General features: G+C 43.9%; 1 protein-coding gene across 2 annotated transcripts; it reads right to left on the bottom strand.

The window, feature by feature from the left end:
* Positions 1–1751: 1751 nt before the first annotated feature.
* On the bottom strand, positions 1752–6502 carry LOC142367435 (uncharacterized). Of its 2 annotated transcripts, XM_075449407.1 has the most exons (4): positions 4902–6502; positions 3994–4817; positions 2849–2966; positions 1752–1992 (listed from the first exon to the last, which is right to left on the bottom strand). In XM_075449407.1, exons 1-4 carry the CDS (start codon positions 6500–6502, stop codon positions 1752–1754), a joined length of 2784 nt encoding a protein of 927 aa, XP_075305522.1. The 2 variants fall into 2 exon arrangements, with proteins under 2 accessions (XP_075305522.1, XP_075305521.1); XM_075449406.1 differs by having other exon boundaries at positions 3994–6502.
* Positions 6503–17261: the final 10759 nt, after the last annotated feature.

The raw sequence follows: 17261 nt of genomic DNA on the forward strand, positions 1-17261 counted from the left end.
ACAAAAATAGTCATTTCAATTTAAATTCTAAGAATTCAGCTCATCATTTTGTGATGGGATTGTTGTCAAGCACAAAGCCAAAATATGCTAAAACAATTCTGGTTGCTATGAGTCAAACCATTTGCCATATGGGACATGGTTCAAACACTAAGATGGCTGGCAGGGCATAACAGTCATTAGGCCTGTTACAAATGACAATTTGTCAAATAATTGCAGTGATTTGAGATAATCTTGACCATGTCTCTGTGATGGAGTGGCGAGCTGTCCAGGTTGTACCCTGCCTCTCGCTCAATGGCAGCTGGGAAAGGCTGCAGTCCCCCCTGCGCGGGCCTGAAATGTATTAAGCAGGTATAGAAAATGGCTGGCTGGATGGATTGTCTCTTTTATTCTCCTGTATGAAAGCAGATGGTTGAAACTAACAGATATTTCACATTTCCACAGGTCCATTTTTTATTTATTTTACATGTCAATGATTCCTTATGATGGTTCTGTGAATTATTCATTCCTTAGTAAATTTCTAATACAGTATAATAGTGATGTGAAAATGAACAGAGAAATACAATTTAATCATTAATCACAATTATTTGTATGGCAGTGGTCAACTAAAATTTCACAAGTATAAATGTCCTAACAACACTTAGTATGACATTGCTCAAATATATGTTCATGTCGTACAATAATAGAAATAATAATCATCATTATAACAGTAGAGCTGGATGCCTCCAGTAATGTCCAGTGCAAAATGAGAGCAGGGTTGCTTTTAACGCGATTGTATATCTACATTTTACACAATGAATACACAATTTTCAAGGTAAAGCCATGTGATGCTCACGTTGGTACATTCTGTCAGTCAGAGTTACAGGTTTTCCTGAAATAGCTGTGGTTTGAGACAAAATGTGGGTGACTCTTTAGTCTGAGGGAGAGAGAATGTTGCACTTAACGTCACCATGGCAACCTCTCCTGCCCCTCAGAGGTCGCAGCTGACAGACATTTTGATAGTCAACATCTTCTTTCATTTCTGCTCTATTTACACACAATTTGATAGATTAAGCTACAACTTTGTAGTATAACTACTGTAGAAGCCAAAGTATACCTTTTGCTTGTTTGCTTTTATAGGTTTTACGTCATTGTGTTAATGACGTCATTGCGTGACACAGCCAGGGGTGTGGTTATTTTATGTTACCTATTGTGTGTGGTGGCGGGAGTTTTGAGACACAAAGAAAGAGAACTAGAAGCTCAAATGACCGTCATTAGACGTCACTCTACTTTATAATCTCGCCGTTATTATGATCATTATTATTTATTGAAAGATATCATTTTTTCCCTTTGCTTCATCTGCTCGTTGACCACAGTTTGGATTTTTGTTACAATAAACACCTTAAATGGATAATGGACACTTGGATTTCTTGGACGCGTCACAAATGGGCTTTTAAGTTTCTTAGCGACTGAACATACAAAAAGACAGCCGCAACAACTACACAAAGTCACAAGGAATGGTTGGTGTCAGTATTTACGATTCGTCCATAAATTGCATAATTATTAAAGCTGGGAACTTTTTTGTAAAGATGCTCTGCTCTTCGGATTTTAAAACCTCCTATTTGATTCTTAATCATTTCTCACAAAAATCATAAAAACACATTTGATCAGTTTTTGGAGGATTATAATTTACACCATGTGCATTAAACCTTAGGAAAATGAGGAGATTGATCAACTTTTTGTTATTCCCCTTTCAGTCTCCTAACATTAGTTTTTCAGCATCCTCTTGGTCCAGTCAGCTGGTCTTCGTTCTCAGTGACAACTTCCTCCGTTTGCAAAGCTCTCTGGAGGTTTTGCCAGAAGACTCCAGGGTGTTGTGCGGCCTGAGGCCAGCTTAGGTAGGTACGCTTTTTCACCAGTTTCCTCATGCGGTAGTATGGAGAGAGCTGATGAGAAGGGATCTCCTCCAGAAACAGCAGAATCAACACGTCCTTCTGCTCATCAAACAGACGGAAACTGCAGCAAGATAAAGGACAGAGAAACAATATCATTACACAGCTTGTATCATTCAGCAATGAATCAATCAGTGATCAACATTTCTTCTATGTCATATTATTTAATAGAATTCTAGAATAGTGTGACTACAGATACTATTAGGCAGCGTGTATTTGTTTTCATAAGTAATACATTGGAGTGGCTTTAGTTTCTTCAAGAATTATACATGTCAAGTTGACAAAATGTCTCTTCTACATGGTCAGTTTCCTTGTAAGCATTACATGTTTAAATAATTTCTCAGGCCATTATTCATATTTGATATGAATGATCAGGTTGTCTTGGGAAGTCAAGGTTAAACTTTCTTTGATCACTTTCTTATAAAATAAAATAAAGTGTTGTACATGTTGAATACCCAAATGCCATAAAAACTTTGACACCCCCAACCCAGAAGATGGATATATCTTATGTGAGAGCAGGTCATGCTCTTTACTTGTGCACACAAGCATCAAGTCTCTTGGGACTGTGATCACCTACCGTACCACCGCCCAGCCTAACTCTCACTTCTCATTTGAAATTAACTGAATAATCGCACGTGATGCCTCTCATTTAAAAGAACATCACTGCTTTCTTGAATTCATGCAAAGTGGATTCTTGCAAACTGAATTAGTGGCATTGGAACTTCCTTTTATGTTTTTCCACTGGTCATTTGTCTCATTTACTTCTATCAGCTGTCGGGGCTTTGTGACAGTTTCAGCAAATATGACAGAGAGTTATTTTTATCCAAAGAAACAAGTCTAATAGAGATGTCATGTAAACAGAGCTTTTTTTTCTGTACATCTGTCAAAATAGACAGAATGATAGAAGACAGCACCCCCACCTGGCCATCTGGATCTCTCTAGAGCACCACTCGCTCTGCAGGTAGGGACGGCTAATCACACAGATGGTCTTCCTGCTGCCATAGATAGCATCTGTGATGTTCTCTATGATGGGTTTACCTGTGGACACATTACACGAAGTGTATCAGCTGCATTTCACTGGTTTCTCAACTGAAAACCAGTCAGCCGAAACACAAAAAGAGCACTGCAAAGACTGTTATCATCTAAAAAGTAATGAAATAATCTGTCACACACATCAGCTGACATCTTGAGTTTTGCTCTGAACTGTAGAAAGTAATAAAGAAAAGACACTGAAAGAGTCCTAATGCTGAGCGATTCTACATATCTCTCTTTATTGGAGGTTGGGGCACAGTTCACTGCTGCTTTTAGAATCCTTTTGAAACCGACTCCAATATTTCTGTCACAAGGTTGCTGTCTACGATAGAAAGGACCTTTAAAACTGAGAAGTACAAAACAAGTGCATCAAGTTTGGGTTTCAGACAGAAAACCACATCAAAACCAGTGAAGCGTGCTTAATAAAGTGAACATCATCACATCAGTCAATGCCTGACACACAGATACTGTGAGCTGGGACAGGGGATGTGAAACCAAGCAGAAAATAAATAGCATCTGGAGCTTTGCATTCACTACCCACTTTTGTGTCTGACAGGAAGCAGATAAGAGTAAAACAAAGGTCAAAGGTCAAATATAAATGCCTGGTGGAACAACAAGGGCACCTGCTGTTGAAAACAGTTTCCCTCTAATATATAATATATATTAAAACCTGTCCAACATGAAGCAAAGTTTGAATGCTTTGTGGCCTTCAGTGTAGACAACAGATATACAGGCAGAGATTTCTTACAAATTCAAAGTGATTGTAGAAAGCAAAGTTAACTTGTCTTCAGACGATGCTTGATAGATTTGACACTGAATTTAAGTTTTCTCCCTAATTTGATCTCCACACATACCTCTTATTTCCAAACCAAAGCCCACTGAAATTTAACTCAATTCTACTCCGTCTACAAACTGCCTACAAATGGAAACCCAAAAGCTGACAGGTTCTGCATATTTTGAAGCATATATCTGCCAATACAAAGTCTACGAACATCCATTGTTTTGTATCATAAACAAACAGAACAGGGTGTACCTGGCTGGAAGTCTCTGTGGTGCAGACAGAGTCTCCACCCCTGCTCTCCCTCCAGAACTGGAAGCATCTCTCGATAAACCCAGTCCTCATCATGGACATTGTAAGAGACAAAGGCATCAAACTGATGAGGACATGCCTTCTTCCTTTTTCTGCTGTCGTAAAGGAATGCTCGGAAGAGATGGATGGCATAAGCTAGCTGCCACCTCAGGAAGTGGTAGATGAAGGATGTCAGGAGAGTTGCAACAACAAGACAAGAACTAGAAATGAAGCAGAGGAAGCTGCCTTGCACCCAACAGGACTGGATATCAAAGTCTAGTAACATGGTTCCTCGTGCGGCCACAGGAAAGGCGCATGCATACTGATGAGCGTTTACAACCTGTGTTTGCTTGTTGGTTTTTACCCAGTGGATGAAGTCAGCATTTGAGCAATCACAGGTGAATGGGTTATTCTCCAGGTCCAAGTATGTTAGAGCAGGGAGAAACTGGAAGACTGTCTCATTGATCACAGCAATCTCATTGTCACTCAGTTTAAGATATCTGAGTTCAACAAGGTTGGCCTGCACCAGAAAATCCAAAGAAGTGAGCATACACGCTGAAAAATTTAGCACCTGCAGGTTTGGGATTGATTGAAACAGTTCAGGATCCAAATCTGACAAATCCGTTTTTGCAAATGTCAGACTCTTGAGCTGGTTATTGGACTGAAATGTGTCCACATTTGGGGCTTGAATGTACACATTCACTGCTGTGAAATCTTCTAAATCTTTCATAGCCTGGAACAATTCCACTGGTACATCGAGAGGAAAGCCATAGTGAAAGCCACTGCAGATTACTGTAAAGCTTTTCAAACATTTTAAGTTGATGTGTTTGAAGTCTTTATAATTGTTCTGATGAGAGCTTTTCAAAGTGTCATCAATATTGAAATAGATTGTAAGACTTTCCAAGTGCAGTAATTCTGTGAAGTCAGGTTCATATTCGAGGGCAAGAGATACAACAAGAGTTTCCAGGTTCTTCAGTCCATCAAAACTTCTACTTGTCACCCTTCCAATATTATCTGCCACCGTATTCAGATATTTTAAGGACTGTAAACCTTGAAAATCTCCCCTTTCCAGAATATTTATATAGTTTTGGCTTATATACAAAACCTCAAGCTTCGGCAGTGCAGTTTTGAAGGCATCTCCAAATGTCCACAGCAGATTTTTACTAAGATCTAAAAGCTTTAGATTAGAAAGATTTTCAAAGACACACCTGTCCAGTTTGGTAATATGGTTGAAGTTTAGGGAAAGCTCTGTAAGATGTTTTGTGTTCACAAAATCGTCACAGGTCAATTCAAAGATAATATTGTCATTCATATTCAAGATCTCAAGGGAGGCAAGGTTTCTAATGTCAGGTGGAACCTTGGTGAGCAAGTTGATCTCCAAATTCAGGGACTGCAGTTTCTTCATTGATTGTATCGAGCCTTTTGACAGTTCAGTTATGTGCGTGAGGGACAAGTCAAGCTCCCTGAGCTCAGAGCAAAGTGAAAGCTCGACAGTAAAATTGCTAAGATTGTTCAAATACATATCCAGCCTCCTCAGTGTCGGTATTTTGCACACTGCAGCTAACAGTCCTTTATTAATCCACTCGTCCATGTAATTCAGTCTCAGATGCGTCAGTGAGTCGAGACTTTGCAGGACTTTTTGGATCTCTTCAAAGGAAAACCAAGGTTGACTTAAAAACAGCTGTGTGATGTTCCTCAGTAACGTCTTGTCAGGTATTTCCCATTTCAGGCCTGAACTGCGTCCACACTGAGAAAGATCTATCATCTGAAGATAAGGAAAGATTGGTGTCGTGATGCTGAACTTCTCCAGATCATTAAAAGAAACATCCAACAGTCTAAGACTTGAGGACACATTAAGTAGCAAATCGTTAGTCTGAAAGGAAGACAATTTATTGGAACTAAGATGAAGCAGCTCTATTTGTGAGAGCTGGAGGACAGGCTGAATGTCAGTGACTTGTTGGAGCATATTAGAACCTAAATCCAGAGACTGTAAACTAGTTAGGAACTGGAAGGCCGAGGCATGAATAAACCTTATCTCATTTCCACTTAAGTTAAGCACAGTAAGGTTGGACAAGCCCTGAAAAATGTTACTCGTCAGATTTTTTAGCATGTTCTGGTGCATGAGGAGCGTTTTCAGTGTCACCAACTCAATGAAAGATCCAATATCCACATGAGCAATACGGTTAAGAGCTAGATTCAGAACTCTCAGCTTGACCATCCCACCAAAATCTTTTTTGGTAATCTTCTCGAGCAGATTGCTGCTGAGTTGTATTGAAACAGCATCTTTGGGGATGTCATCAGGGACAGTCAAAAGTTTCCTGTTTTGACAGTCCAATGAAGCACAATCAGTGGGATTCCTCTGATAATCAATGCTACAGTTTTTTAGTGAATAAGCCAGTGAGGGGTTAAGATAAAGCAGACAAGACAGAAGAGTCAGAAAAAAGTGTGAAGACAAACTTCCCATAAAAGGCATGGTGGTTAAATTACTGTAGGGTTGTAGTTTACTTTGTTCGATGATTTTCTGTAAAAAAGACACAAACACATAAATGTACAATTTAACATGTTACACAAATCTGCTTTATCCCTAAAAAGGAAAGGTTTCTCATTTTGATAAACCTCTTTTCAGTGATATTAACCCTCCTGTTGTCTTCGGGTCAAAATGACCCGTCACTGTGTTAAAACCCCCCCAAAAAACCACAAAATGCTATTTTTTTAACTTGAAATTTAATGACTTTTCCTAGATTGGCCCCAACAGTAGAAAAAGTGAAATGTTGCTTTTATTCACATTTCCATGTAAGCTGTACAAAAAAATGTACAAAGGTGGTCTTCGGGTCAAAATGACCCGTGAGGCCAATAGAGCTGAAATCAAGGTCACAGAGTTATTTACAAACCACAGAATGTTGCAATGTTTTAGTTGTGTCTCAGATCAATCAGTAGCAGAAGTAAACAAGGCAAATCTCAGACTGCAGAAGACCACCTGTTTATTTCCAGAGGTTATAAAGGTGTTGCAGATAACAGGACCCCGAATTCTGTTTGTGCTGAAGCTATGAGCGTCATAAAGATGACCCCAGGACCCACAAGGTATGCCGTTTCTCATGCCCATGACATTGTCTCTACATTGTACCTGTTTATCACACCAGCAATAGAAAAAATAATCCTGGAGATGACAAATCAGGAGGGTTTGGCCCAGCAAGCCAGTAAAATATGGCATCAAGTCATGGGTGGCTTGCGATGCCAAATAAAGCTATGCTTGAAAAATGCAAGTCTATACTGGGAATCCAACCAGTGGATGCCCAGAGAAGAACCAGGGGATGTGAGTTGTGCTGGATGTGACAGAGGGACTGAGGGGTCACGATGTGACGTGACAATTTCTCCACCTCTTATGAACTCGGACAGCAGCTCCTGAAGAGGAAGATCACCATGGTTGGTACAGTTCAAAAGAACAAGCCTGAGCTCCCACCTGCACTGCTTGCGTCAAAGGAGAGAGAGGTCTTCTCCTCAAAGTTTGCCTTCATGCCTACCACCATTCTAGTTTCCTACCTCCCAAAGAAAAACAAGAATGTAGTTCTTCTTAGCACACTGCACACAGACGGTGACATTAGCAATCGTGAGGACAGGAAGCCAACCATCATCCTAGACTACAACCGCAACAAAGGAGGTGTGGGCAACCTAGATAAGGTGATTGGAACATACAGCTGCAGAAGAATGACTGACCGCTGGCATCTTCCACAACATCATTGATGTTTCCTCCTATAATTCCTTTGTGATTTGGAGAGAGATCAACCCAACCTGGATGTCTCGTAAGCAGAACAAGAGGAGGGTGTTCCTGGAGCACCTAGGAAAGGCACTTGTAACTCCACTCATTGAAAGAAGGAAGCATGTCCCCCGCACAGAAGCCTCAGCAGCAGTTGTGAAAGCTATTCAGAGTGCAGGAACTCATGATCAACCTGAGGATCCAGCTACCACAGCCACTTCCCCACCTGGCGCAAGTAAGAGGAAGTCAGTTCTGCCCTCAAAAGAGGGACTGTAAAACACATGTGTGCTGCAGGTGTAAGAAATATATCTGCAAAGGCTGTGCACTTGCATACTGCCCTACATGTGCTAATTAGTTGAATGGGTTATGTTATTTTTCATATTTTTGTATTGTACATTGTCTTAAATTGTTCACTGGAGAAAAAAAGTGAAGAGGGAAAACTCAGGTATTAACACATTTTGTGGTGAATGACAATATGCAAGATGAAATTTGGTGTTTAAAATTCAATTAAGCTGCTTATATTGGGGGTTTAGTGAAGGCGGGTCATTTTGACCCGGAGGACATGGGGTGTATACAGAAAATGAGGACAACAGGAGGGTTAAGAGATGAAAATCATGTCTGTAAATAGATAAAATGAGACTGAGGGTGGGACCAATGAAGTTGCCAGAGTTGTTTCCCTGCAACACTGTAGCCCCATCAGTCCAGAATCGTGAGGTGGTCAAGTGTCAGATAGGTTAAATGTCTCGTTGAGAAGAACTAAAACACAGAGACACTAAATGATCACACGGACAAAAATTACATCAAAAATATATAAAACTGCCACAAAGAAAAATAGAAACCAATTACAAAGAGACACTAAATCTCGTGACTATAACCTATTCATAACTTTAATTTTAGGACTTGACTTTACAGCATTTTTACTGTGTTTCATTACTACTTTTGCAGAGAATTTTTTTTTTCACCATTTGCTAGTTATTTTGCTGGCTACTGACTGACAGATCCTGGTGCTACATTCTTCATGATTCAGAAAATGTAAAGATGCAAGGATCACAATGAAAGAAAGGAATTCCTTTGAATCTGACATTAGAATGTGTGTGATAACCTTGATAAATAGTAACAGTGACAGACCATGCCGTAACAGTCATGAAAACACTGCCTAAGATTACCTACTAAACACTCTGAAGCTATGAAGCACAGATTTGAGCAGCCCATGCTGTTTTAAATTTGTCTAGACTGCAGCAGGAATATTGAGCTTTAGTCTTGTAAATATTTTATAAGCACTGCTTCCTCGGTTTAAATGAAAAAGCTGCCTGGACTTGTTTGCAGATTTTGTTGTCCTTTAAGAAAATTGTGACTCAAGGGTTGTTAATATTAAACTTTTTGTATTATTCATTGTTGTTGATAAGGAAAGGAAAGTTATATTTTAAGGGTTTAGTTATCCATAATTGTTTTCTGATACTCACAAGCCATCATCGACTCTTCATGTCGCATGTTTCAGGGTTGATCAGGAAACTGAGGCAGGGTGGGGGGTTGAGCTTGAGCTTTGTCGTCTTCACACCCAATAATAGCTGCTTCACTTCCTTGGACATTAAAAAAAAGTTTCCTGAATTTACATGACAATATTTCTCACGTATGTTCACTTCTGTTGGTCACAGTTCAGTGGTGTTCAGTGAAAAGGTTTCAACACAGTTACTGAAGTGGTGTACTCGGTGTGTTCTTAAAAATGCGACATATAAATATTTAAAGACTATTTTTGTAGATTTTTTTTGTGTTTTTACAGATGATTCCATTGCTTGAAAATGTACATATGGGTATATACAAAGATCCAGTAGATAGTATTCAAGTGTAGCCACAGGAATCGTAAGACGATACTAAGAATTTCGGGTTTAGTTAATTCGTAACAATAATAATTTCAGCTAAAAGAGAATTTTTTCTTACGGTATCACCAGCAGTTAATTACAGCTGATACAATTCTAAAGAAGAAGGATAAGAATAATACTTTCAGTATTAATTCTAGCATTTTTTTCCTTTTTGATGGTACACTTTGAATGATTATGTTATGTTTATGTTTATGCATTTAACAGATGCTTTTATCCAAAGTGACTTACAAATGAGGATATAACATCAGAGCTAACATCAAAGCTAACAATAAGCTACATAGAAGGAAACTACTAGTCAGACTCTGTCCGAGGTGACAGTGTAGAGATAGAGAGCAGGCATAGAGGGAAGTACTGAAAGAGAAAGTGCATTAGAGTGGGGAGGGAAGTACAGGGTAAGTGCTAGGATAGCAGATGCTCTCTGAAGAGCTGGATCTTCAAGAGTTTCTTGAAGATATTCAGGGACGCCCCTGTTCTTGTAGCACTTGGTAAGTCCACCATCGTGGAATGACACATGAAAAGAGTCTGGATTGTCTTGAGCGTGGTGAAGGCACGAGCCCTCCTGCAACAGGGGTGCCTATTGCAGCCATAACGTGGCTGCCCTCTCCGGGGGAGCCTCTCTTCCCCGGTCTTCTAGATCCCCATACCCTCTCCCTTCTGGCTCCTGTACACAGCACACATTCACACACGTAGGGTTTGAGGGCGGGTGTGTTCTGTGGGGGGCAGCGGATGGGTCCACGTAGGTGGTCCCATTTGCTGCACTCTGCAGCCCCCCGCCCTTGTTTTAATTACACCTTAGACATCACTAATCGTGAAACACACACACACACACACACACACACACACACACACACACACACACACACACACACACACACACACACACACATATTAGGTTTTGGGGGGTGATAGCACTGAGTGGTATGTGGTGGGCAGGGCTCTTTGGGTATGTAGGCTGCCCGGAGGGCCACGCCCAAATCCACAAGGTTGCTTGCCCCTCAATTTTAAATGCTCACTATTAGGAAATATCAAAAAGCCAGAGGGGCGAGGGGAGGGGTCTTCCCGCACCCCTGTTGCCTGGTTGCTGGGGGGGGGGTTGTCCTGCTGGTTCGGGGTCTGTGGTGGCTGGGAGGTGTGGGATGGATGCATGTGCGTGTGGATGTGTTTTTTTAATTTTATTTATTTATTTTATTATTATTTTTTTTTCTTTCTTATATGATTTATGGGGTGACTGGGTCTGGGTCTGGGTCCTGCTGTCCTCTGGCCTGCTTGCGCTGTTCCTGGTGGGGGGCATTGCTTCTCCCCGCTGCTCGCGGCCTCACCCACCTGTGGGCACGTCTTGACTCCCGGGGCGCTTGCCCAGGGGCACTGGGGCGTGCGCTGGCCCACTGCGGTTGGCTGTCTGGGGCGCCTGGCCCTCTCGGGTGTTGGGCGGGGCCCCTGCCGGGGGGTTTTGGTGGCGCTCGGGCTCGCGGGTGCCGGCTCCAGCGCGCGGCCCATGTCTGGGTGGCGGGGGCCTGGCAGGGCTTGTAGGCTGTCGCCTCTGGTCGCCGGGGGAGCTCTGACCGATGCTTGTGGGGGCTCTGTCCGGGGGCTTCCTCTGGTGTCCTCTGGGGGGATGCGTGGTTGTCCCTATGGTGGGCTTCCCGGGTTCTGTGCTCCTTGGGGGCTTTTGGTGGCCTGGGTCTGGGGGCCCTCTCGGCCTGCTTCTGATTGCTGGGGTGGTGGGGACTGTGGCCCTATACACTGATATTTAAGCATGGTTATTATGTGGGACCATCTATGTGTATTGCATTTTCATGCACACACACACACACACACACACACACACACACACACACACACACACACTCTCACACACACATTCATTAGCCCAGTAGCATGCTCACTAAGCAGTTGTTGTGCTGTCCTGTGGTTTAAGGTCATCTGTATCCACAGTTGTATTATATGTGATTGCTGCTGCTTGTGCTTTTTGTTTGTTTGTTTGTTTGTGTGTTTGTTGTGTGTCTGCTTACAGGTGCTGCTGGTGCTTCTAACGCTGGATTCCCCACAAAAGCCGTGAATTGTCTTCAGTTTTGTTTCTACAGGTTTTAGCAGCTGGTTGTCTGTTTTTTCATTGTTTTTTATGTTTGTCTCTTCATGTTTCTGTTCCTTTTTTCTCTTCTTCGCTCTCCCTCTCTCTCTGTCCCCCGGTCCGGTTCGGCACTATTATCACATCATGTTAAATATTGTAACAAAAATAATTAAATAAAAATGAGTTGATGGGCATCAAGGGGGGCTTTACATTCATAAAGATTCCCTTGGCATAGCAAATGTGTTTAGCATAAACGGTATTCAGATTACAATTCTGCTGCCTTAATGCTGGACAGGACAAGGGTAAAAAAAATAAATAAATAAGATGGGAGCCATTCCTTTAAGGACTTTGTAGGCTAACATCAGTGACTTGAATATATCAAACAACACGAGATTCCATACCTGCAAAATAGAACAACTGAATCCTATCAGGATGGTGTATTCAATTTAAAAATTCAATTCCAAAACTTTGTGAACTCCCTCTGCAAATCTCTCTTCTATATGTTATTGGCAACACTGGAAACTGAAATCCTGAAAAACTGGACTTTGACTCTGAAAGTCAGTATAACCAAGTAGCTTCTCCTTCAGGCAGTAGCATCCCCAAAGCCATACATAATACCCCCAAGGAGAGCCTATGCTCCTTCTTTCCTGCCAGACCTCCCTGCAAGGAGAGTCACACAAAAGCTCTCTCTGCAGACTATCCAGGGCTCAGCAAGTCCTCCTCCTCCATGCTTAACCTGTCAAACAGAGAGGACAAGGCCTGCTAATTTCAAATTGTTCTCCAAAGCCCTCAAGCTAAAACCAGCTAGATGATGTTAAAAACATTGTCAAGAGATGCTTGGAGGATGGGAGTTATAGTCTATTCTGTCGCACAGGGCAGTTCGCAGTGAATTTCTAAGGTGGCTTAAGTCACTAAGTGAAGCTGCTTTTAAGGTCTGTTTCGATGTGTTTCAAGGAAGAATATTCCATAAAAATTCATGCTTTTTTGAATGCCTTTCAACTTGAAACCATGACAACAAAGATTGCTGATTGATTTTTGTCTAATCTTTTAAACATTAAGAAATTGTATGATAATAGTCATAGTGCTAGTTCTTATGTTACATTGATGACATTTAATGTTACTGTGGTGATAAACAATCTCTTATTGTAAACTCCATTGTAATCACAATTTCACCACAGTGCTTCTCATGTAGAGTAATTGTTTAAGTGCATAATATAGCATAATGCGCATGTGTGAAGCAGCCCTGAGTTCTATGCACGCAGCTGGGCAAGTTAAATCAATCAGTCAGTCTAGCAGGCTGTGAAAGTCATGTCAGCGTGTTGGTCGTGTCTATGTTCAATAAACAACGAATTAGAAATATAATGTCGTCCACCTTGCGTTACTTGGAGATGTAAACGCCACATGGTGTCAGAAGTGGGATGGATTTGAGCTGAGAAGCGTCGGACGTGAGTGGGAAGAACCGGAGTGTGCGTTGCCATGGCGAAGTTTACCCCACCGGAGCAGTTTGACTTCTCAAAGCCCGAAGCATGGCCTGACTGGAAGCTAAGATTCGGCAGGTATCGTATAGCTTCACTGCTTACGGAAGAGGAGGAAAAAGTGCAGGTAAATGCATTGATCTATTCCATGGGAGCCGAGGCTGAGCACATTTTCAAGGCATTCACGTTTACTAGAGTAGTGTTTCCCAACCCTGGTCCTCAAGGCAAACTGCCCTGCATGTTTTCCATGTTTCCCTGCTCCAGCACACATAGACGGAGAAAAGGCTTGGACAACATCAGCGACTGTGCAGCGCCAGGAGGCTGCACCACGTTCCTTTACACTGGAGACGGAGCGAGGCGACACACCGTGACGGAACCGGCGCAACATCCGGCTGGAGATGTCATCACCGCGAAAGATGGATGTTCCTCAGCCGACGGATCAAGATGGACAGCGTGAGCCAGCTGAGCAGGGCTTAACCACCGCCAGTGCTCCTGCTGACATGCCTGGTTCCCCTGAACACCCAACTTCCGTCGTCACCAGGTTTGGTCGGACTCCATCCATCCATCCATCCATTATCTTCCGCTTTTCCGGGGATCGGGTCGCGGGGGCAGCAGCCTAAGCAGAGAAGCCCAGATGTCCCTGTCCCCGGCCACTTCCTCCAGCTCTTCGAGAAACATAATCTCTCCAACTTGTCCTGGGTCTTCCCCGGGGCCTCTTCCCAGTGGGACGGGCCCGGAACACCTCACCAGGGAGGTGTCCAGGAGGCATCCTAACCAGATGCCCGAGCCACCTCAACTCCCATGCACCCTCCAGGATCCTGCCGAGGGTATAGAGCTGGTCCACTGTTCCAAGGCCAGGACGAAAACCACACTGCACCTCCTGAATCTGAGATTCGACTATCCTGCGGATCCTCCTCTCCAGTACCCCCGAATAGACCTTGCCAGGGAGGCTGAGGAGTATGATCCCCCTATAGTTGGAACACACCCTCCGGTCCCCCCTTTTAAAGAGAGGGACCACCACCCCGATCTGCCAGTCCAGAGGCACTGCCCCCGATGTCCACGCGATGCTGCAGAGGCGTGTCAACCAAGACAGCCCTACAACATCCAGAGCCTTGAGGAACTCAGGACGGACCTCATCCACCCCTGGGGCCTTGCCACCGAGGAGTTTTTTAACCACCTCGGCAACCTCAGCCCTAGAAATGGGAGGCCCCACGTCCGAGCTCCCCAACTCTGCTTCCTCATCGGAAGGCGTGTCGGTAGGATTGAGGAGGCCCTCGAAGTATTCCCCTCACCGACTCACGACGTCCCTAGTTGAGGTCAGCAGAGCCCCGCCCTCACCATACATGGTGTTGACGGTGCCCCGCTTCCCCCCCCGAGCCACCGGATTGTGAACCAGAATCTCCTCGAGGCCGTCCGGAAGTCGTTCTCCATGGCCTCCCCGAACTCCTCCCTAGTTTTTGCCTCAGCAACCGCCGAGGCCGCGTTCCGCTTGACCTGTCGGTACCCATCAGCTGCTTCCAGAATCCCACTGGCCAAAAAGGCCCGATAGGACTCCTTCTTCAGCTTGACGGCTTCCCTCACCACTGGTGTCCACCAGCGGGTTTCGTGGGTTGCCGCCACGACAGGCACCGACCACCTTACGGCCACAGCTCCGGTCGGCCGCCTCAACAATGGAGGCACGGAACATGGCCCATTCGGGCTCAATGTCCCCCACCTCCCCCGGGACATGGCTGAAGCTCTGCCGGAAGTGGGAGTTGAAACTCTTCCTTACAGGGGATTCCGCCAGCCGTTCCCAACAGACCCTCACAATACGTTTGGGCCTGCCAGGTCTGACCGGCTTCCTCCCCCACCAGCGGAGCCAACTCACCACCAGGTGGTGATCAGTTGACAGCTCCGCCCCTCTCTTCACCCGAGTGTCCAGGACATACGGCCGCAAGTCCGACGATACGACTACAAAGTCGATCATTGAGCTGCGGCCTACGGTGTCTTGGTGCCAAGTGCACATATGGACACCCTTATGCCTGAACATGGTGTTCGTTATGGACAGTCCGTGACGAGCACAGAAGTCCAATAACAAAACACCACTTTGATTCAGATCGGGGGGGCCGTTCCTCCCAATCACACCCCTCCAGGTCTCACTGTCATTGCCCACGTGAGCATTGAAGTCCCCCAGCAGAACGAGGGAGTCTCCCGGAGGAGCACTCTCCAGTGCCTCCTCCAGGGACTCCAAAAAGGGTGGGTACTCTGAACTGCTGTTTGGTGCATAAGCACAAACAACAGTCAGGACCCGTCCCCCCACCCTAAGGCGGAGGGAGGCTGCCCTCTCATCTACCGGGGTACAGGCGCACAGCCGGGGGGCGATAAGTATGCCCACACCTGCTCTACGCCTCTCACCACGGGCAACTCCAGAGTGGAAGAGAGTCCAACCCCTCTCGAGGAGGCTGGTTCCGGAGCCCAAGCCATGCGTCGAGGTGAGTCCGACTATATCTAGCCGGAACTGCTCAGCCTCGCGCACCAGCTCAGGCTCCTTTCCCAGCAGAGAGGTGACGTTCCACGTCCCAAGAGCCAGCTTCAGTAGCCGAGGATCAGACCGCCAAGGTCTCCGCCTTCGGCTGCCGCCGCACTGCTTCTAGGGAACTTCAGTCGTCACCAGGTTTGGTCAGACTGTTAAACCAAACCCCTGGTATGCAAGTTAGGTGTGATGAAGGACAAAAGGGCATAATAAATTTTCATCTCAAGGGACTGTGGCAGTCTACCCACACCCTTAGTTACTGTTGTGAAAAAAATAAAATAATAATCATTGTGAAAAAAAAGAGAAAACTCACTGTTGTAAAAAAACAAACAAAAAAAACAAAAAAAAAAAACAGGAGAAACTTTGTAAGAATGTTTTTTTGTTGGGCATGACTGAGATAATGTGGGTGTACAAGATTAAACGTATAGTTTAAAGTTAGACTAACAGTCCATGTTGGTATAGTGTTTGCCTACTATACTTGAAAAGGGGGGGAGATGTCATGTAGAGTAAATGTTTAAGTGCATAATATGGCATACTGCGCATGTGTGAAGCAGCCCTGAGTTCTATGCACGCACCTGGGCAAGTTATATCAATCTGTCAGTCTAGCAGGCTGTGAAAGTCATGTCAGCGTGTTGGTCGTGTTTATGTTCAATAAACAACGCATTAGAAATAAAATATCATCCACCTTGCGTTACTTGGAGATGTAAACGCCACAGTGCTAACATTCCATTTCTATGGTAACAGAAATGTTGATATAGATGACTTAAAAGTCATCTGATTAGGCCCCTCATTAATTATGCCCATTTCTTAAGGTTAATATGCTAATAAGGAGCTTGCCACCCACTCTCCAGGTGGTCACACACTCGTTAAAATAACTGCCTTCCGACATCCCTTCAAGGAATCTATTCGTACAATAAACACATGCTTCAAAGCTGGGTGACAATACTGTGTGTGTGTGTTTTAACATAATGTGCATATTTATCAAGTAATTATAGACTGCGTGTGTCATCACATTAAATGAAATGGCCATTAAAAGTGCAGCAGGGATGTTGATCAGGTGATGAGCTACAATGCTACAACATTATAACCACACATTTGATGTTTTCATTTATATGAATTCAGTTTGCATCAGCGTTATCAGTAGGAAAATATTGTTCTTGAATGTCCGATCAGCCCTGCATATAGGCCTCTCCAGCACTCTCACCCTTGCCAGATTTTTCTACTGGGTCCATTCAAGACCGAGGGCTTACGTTGCACCGCGGCCTGGTTTGGCTTAATCCCATTCCTCTAGCCTGAGACCCAGAGACTGTGTGTGGACTATTAGCCTAAAGATTGAACTCTTTGCCAAGTTTCTTCATCTATTCAAGTTCCTGTTTTGCGAGAGTAAAAATAAGTCATGACCAACTTTTTCCAGACTGCTGATTTTGGGTCCTAAATACACCCATTACATCTTGTTGTTCCCTCTGGAACTGCACTTTAACAAGAACGGTCTCAAAAATCAGTTTTTCATACCTACCAAATCAATTAATTCAATCTTGGT

The sequence above is a fragment of the Odontesthes bonariensis genome, chromosome 18, assembly GCF_027942865.1.
Source record: "Odontesthes bonariensis isolate fOdoBon6 chromosome 18, fOdoBon6.hap1, whole genome shotgun sequence".
Lineage (NCBI taxonomy): Eukaryota > Metazoa > Chordata > Actinopteri > Atheriniformes > Atherinopsidae > Odontesthes > Odontesthes bonariensis.